At 54.9% G+C, this 4,779-nt stretch overlaps 1 protein-coding gene across 1 annotated transcript; it reads left to right on the forward strand.

Annotated features, from left to right (window-relative positions):
- Window positions 1-945: 945 nt before the first annotated feature.
- Window positions 946-4,409, forward strand: LOC108524894 (membrane protein MLC1-like; the record flags this gene model as incomplete). Its single annotated transcript, XM_017865991.1, has 3 exons — window positions 946-1,083; window positions 3,690-3,752; window positions 4,053-4,409. Coding segments are annotated over 3 exons (336 nt in total), but the record flags the coding sequence as incomplete, so codon positions are not given.
- Between the last annotated feature and the right edge of the window lie 370 nt (window positions 4,410-4,779).

Here is a 4,779-nt window from a genome sequence, read left to right on the forward strand (position 1 = left end):
CATTCCCTGCACTGTCGTGGGCAGAGATGATTGGCAGAGCCACTTGGGCCTGAGTGTGTGCAGCTGCTCAGAGCCAGGCCACAGGACAGGCCTCTCTGCAGGGACTCCAGGTTCCCGGCAGCTTGGGCTGAGAATGAGATCCAGGCCGCAATCTCTCCCCTCCCTGTGCCCTCGCCTCTGCCAGCAGCCCATGCAGCACCCACAGTGGTCCTGTCCACCTCCCATGGCCTGAGCATGCCTCACCAAGACAGGCGTCCGCCTCGGAGCTGGGGAAAGGTGGCTCCCGAGTGGTGGCAGCCATCTCCGGGCTCTGCCCTCCTCTGCCAAGTGCCCTGGACTTGGTTGCAGCCCCTCCCCTGCCCAGGCCAGGTCCCCTCTGCCCTAGACCTCACTTCCTCTGCCAGGACCCTGGGTCCCAGTGACCTTTGACACTGACTCCCCTCTGTCTTACCCCTGGAGTGCTGTGCATGAGAGAGAGCCCCCTCCCTGCCTCCTGCTAGGGTCTTCCCTGCTCCGGAGCCCCTAGGCCTAAAGCCCGTGCCTGAAGGGATCTTCTTCCAGATCTGGAAATTAGGTTCTGCAGATGGAGGGGGATGGGCAGTTGCTTTCCAGTCTCGTGTCTGGACCTGAGTATGAGATCCGGAAGACTCTGTACACACAACATGTTGGGACAGGGGTATTTTGTGGGGAGAGGTGCCATTGCTTGCTCTAAATATTGGCAGATCCCCTTCCTTCTCTCCTCCAGATAACAGCATGGGGGTCCATGCTCGGACGTGGCTGGGGGAGGCTGGTCCATATACTGGGCTGCAGTGGGGCTGCGTCTGTCCTACAGGAGGAGTCCAGGTTGGGCGGGCCCCGGGTGCAGGTGCGGTTGATGCTGGGGGCCGTGGGTGAGTCACCAACATGCAGAGACAGTGAAGTGGAAACTGAAAGGTCGGTGTCCAGCCGGGGACGGAGTGCGTTGTAACCTGGGCTTCTATCGCTGTCTTGCAGAGCTGCCTCCTGGTGACCTCAGGGTTTTCGCTGTACCTGGGAAACGTGTTCCCTGCCGAGATGGATTACTTGCGCCGTGCTGCAGGCTCTGTAAGCAGCTCCTCCAGGCCTCTTCCAGTGCCCGAGCTCGCCAGCACATGCTCAGGTTTCTTTGCTCTGAGATGTGCAGGTTTCTGTCACCTGTACCTCATTCAAGTCTCCTCATATGGGCCGGGCATGGTGGCTCACGCCTGTCATCCCAGCACCTTGGGGGGCGCAGACAGGCGGATCACCTGAGGTCAGGAGTTTGAGACCAGCCTGACAAACATGGAGAAACCCCATCTCTACTAAAAATAGAAAAATTAGCCGGGTATGGTGGTGCATGCCTGTCGTCCCAGCTACTCGGGAGGCTGAGGCAGGAGAATCACTTGAACTCGGGAGGCAGAGGTTGCGGTGAGCCGAGATCAGGCCACTGCACTCCAGCCTGGCAACAAGAGTGAAACTTCAACTCAAAAAAAAAAAAAATCTCTTCATATGACTTTAGTTTCACATAGGATCCATCACCTTTGAGAATTACTGACGAAGCAGGTCTGAACCTTGCTCTGCAGATGCCTGTGCAGGGAATTGCATGTTGATTCTAACCCTGTGGCTGCATCCTGCCAAAACTGGCAGCATCTGCCCTCAGGGGACTGGGACTGGGACCTGCGCCCCACACCCTCCCAAAGCTTCATGCTGTGTTTCTAGAATCTTATACGGTGCCAAGGCTGGTGGGGGCACCCACTGATCCTCAGAGCAAAGGAGGACAGACGACCGCTGACCCCTGGTCCTCTGCGAGCCCCAGTCACTGCCTCTCCAGCATCCCCGCAGCTAGAGCACAGTGCTGGCCGACCCCTAGGCTCTGGCCCACAAGCCGCTGACCCCATGCCCCTCCTGCTTCAGCCAGTTCCGAGCACTCCCCTCCTCTCGCTTCCCCTCCTCTCGCTTCCCCACGCCTGCTGGGTCTCTGGCCCCTGCCCTTTCTCTAGGGACACTGTTGGTGACTGTCCCCAGCAGCACCCCCTAAACGTCTTAAGAACAAAGTGGACGCCCCGTCCTGTGCTGTCCTGGGTCTCTGCTCCCTTAGAACAAAGCTCTTTGGGGCAGGTGACTCGTCCCACTCTGCCGCCCTCTCTGGAAGCTTCTCCGTGGCCTTCGTCCTCACCATGGGAGCTGCCCTTGTCCCAGTGGAGCTGTGGGCTGTGCCCCTTCAGCTTCAGCGGCCGCCGGATATGGGCAGGTGCCCACCCGCACCCAGCCTTGGCTCCATTTGGCCCTGCTGTCGGCCTTTCTTCTCTACCCTGGGCCCTCATGGCACCTGAGTGGGTGCTGAACTGAGCCTGACCGTCCTGGCCCCAGCTCTGCCCCTCACTCAGGTCCCAACGGGGCTTCTCCCACCTCCTCACCCAGCACTGCTGTGCTCAGCCCCTCAGACGCCCCTGCCCGCACCCCCGCCTCAGAGACCAGGGTCCCATGGCTGCAGAAGCAAGGGCCACAGGCCTGGGCTGGCCCGACTCCGCCCACCTCCCTGCCCCGACGTCCCAACCTCCATCCCTGGCCCTGTACTCCTAGCCTTGGTGTGGCCCTTTGGAGACAAGAAGGCCGAGGGGCTCTGGGACTCCTTTCGGCCTCCCTCACACACAGAGTCTTGCTCCTTCCTTCGCTCCTTCCTTCCTCTTTTTCTTCCTTCCTTCCTTCCTTCCTGGATTCCTTCCTTCCTTCCTTTTTTTTTTTTTTTGGATGGAGTCTCACTCTGTCGCCCAGGTTGGAGTGCAGTGGGGCGATCTCAGCTTACTGTGACCTCCGCCTCCTGGGTTGAAGCAATTCTCCTGTCTCGGCCTCCTGAGTAGCTGGGACTACAGGCGCCCGCCACCAAGTCAGGCTAATTTTTTTGTGTTTTTAGTAGAGATGGGGTTTCACTATGTTGGCTCAGGCTGGTCTCAAACTCCTGACCTCATGATCCACCTGCCTCCGCTTCCCAAAGTGCTGGGATTACAGGTGTGAGCCACCACGCCTGGCCTCCTCTTTCTTTCTTTCTTTCTTTTTTTTTTTTGAGACAAGGTCTCGCTCTATCACTGAGGCTGGAGTGCAGGGTGTAATCACAGCTCACTGCAACCTCGACCTCCTGGGCTCAGGAGATCCTCCCAGCTCAGCCTTCTGAGTAGTTGGGATTAGAGGTGTGAGCCACTGCACCTGGCTGATACTTTTTCCTTTTTGGGTGATTTTCAGCAAAGACCAGGTCTTACATTCAGCCTGCATGAGTTACATTCTAGACTTCAAAGCTTATCCAGCTGGAAGAGCCTTCATTCACAAATATCTTTTTAGCACATCAGAAAAATAAAAACTTTTTTCGGAATAAATTATTTTGAAGTACCTGGGGGTTGGGTGCAGTGGCTCACACCTGTAACCCCAGTGCTTTGGGAAGCCAAGGTGAACAGATCACTTGAGCCCAAAGTTAAGATCAGCTTGGGCAACAGAGTGAGACCCCATCTCAACAAAAAATTAAAACTGAGAAGTACCTGGGGGCCTTCTAGTCAAGCCAACCCGGTGTGTCGAGTGGGCTGGCAACACTGTTTTCCGAATATGATTCCGATCCTTTCGGAAGCGCAAATGTTAGAGTATTTCAGGGTCTCAGTTGCTTGGGTGAGCGGTGGACTCATGGGATTCTGGTTTCATTCCAGTGCATCCCCTCAGCAATTGTGAGCTTCACCGTCTCCAGGAGGAACACCTGCAGCCTGCACCCAGCCTCTGCCAGGGAGAAAGCCGGAGGGGCCGACAGTGTGCCCATGTGTGCCTGTGTGTGTGCCCACACACGGATGTTGTGGCACCAAGAGGGGCCCCTGAGGTTGCCCCCAAGACAGTGAAGCTCCTGCCCAGCCCAGCCTTTGCCACATGGAGGGGAGAGCAGGCTGAGCATGCAGGACTCCCCACCATTGTGTCCTAATCAGGATAATTTTTAGTTAATGGCTTCAAGTGTGGTTTATCTGTTACCTTTTTTCTTTCGTTATTCAGAGAAGGAAAACCCCTCCTGCCTTGTTTTTCAGATTCCCAACTTTCAGATATTGTTCGTTTCCACATTTGCTGTGACCACTACGTGTTTAATTTGGTTTGGATGCAAACTAATCCTGAACCCATCAGCAATAAATGTAAGTTCACGTGAGCTTCGCGCTGAGGCCTGACACCCACAGCCCCACCCCCACGAATGGTGTCAGCAAATGTTTGTGGAGCTGGAAATAGCTGGTAAATGTTATTCATAGCTCTTGAATTTGATAAATGTTGAGAGTTTTATTTATGCATCTAAAGAAAATAATTGTCTTTATTGAAGTCTTGTGATTCTGCTGGACAGATTTATTGGTAAACAATGTATTTTGCAATGGTCCTTAAAAATTAACAGTAACGGCCGGGCGCGATGGCTCAAGCCTGTAATCCCAGCACTTTGGGAGGCTGAGACGGGTGGATCATGAGGTCAGGAGATCGAGACCATCCTGGCTAACACGGTGAAACACCGTCTCTACTAAAAAATACAAAAAAACTAGCCAGGCTTGTTGGCGGGCGCCTGTAGTCCCAGGTACTCGGGAGGCTGAGGCAGGAGAATGGCGTAAACCCGGGAGAAGGAGCTTGCAGTGAGCTGAGATCCGGCCACTGCACTCCAGCCTGGGCGACAGAGTGAGACTCCATCTCAAAAAAAAAAAAAAAAATTAACGGTAACATATTACCATGTTTCATCCAATCTGTGTAAGACAATTGTTCTATGCACCTCTAAACAAAAAT

The sequence above is a fragment of the Rhinopithecus bieti genome, unplaced genomic scaffold (genome assembly GCF_001698545.2).
Source record: "Rhinopithecus bieti isolate Rb0 unplaced genomic scaffold, ASM169854v2 repeat_27806, whole genome shotgun sequence".
NCBI lineage: Eukaryota > Metazoa > Chordata > Mammalia > Primates > Cercopithecidae > Rhinopithecus > Rhinopithecus bieti.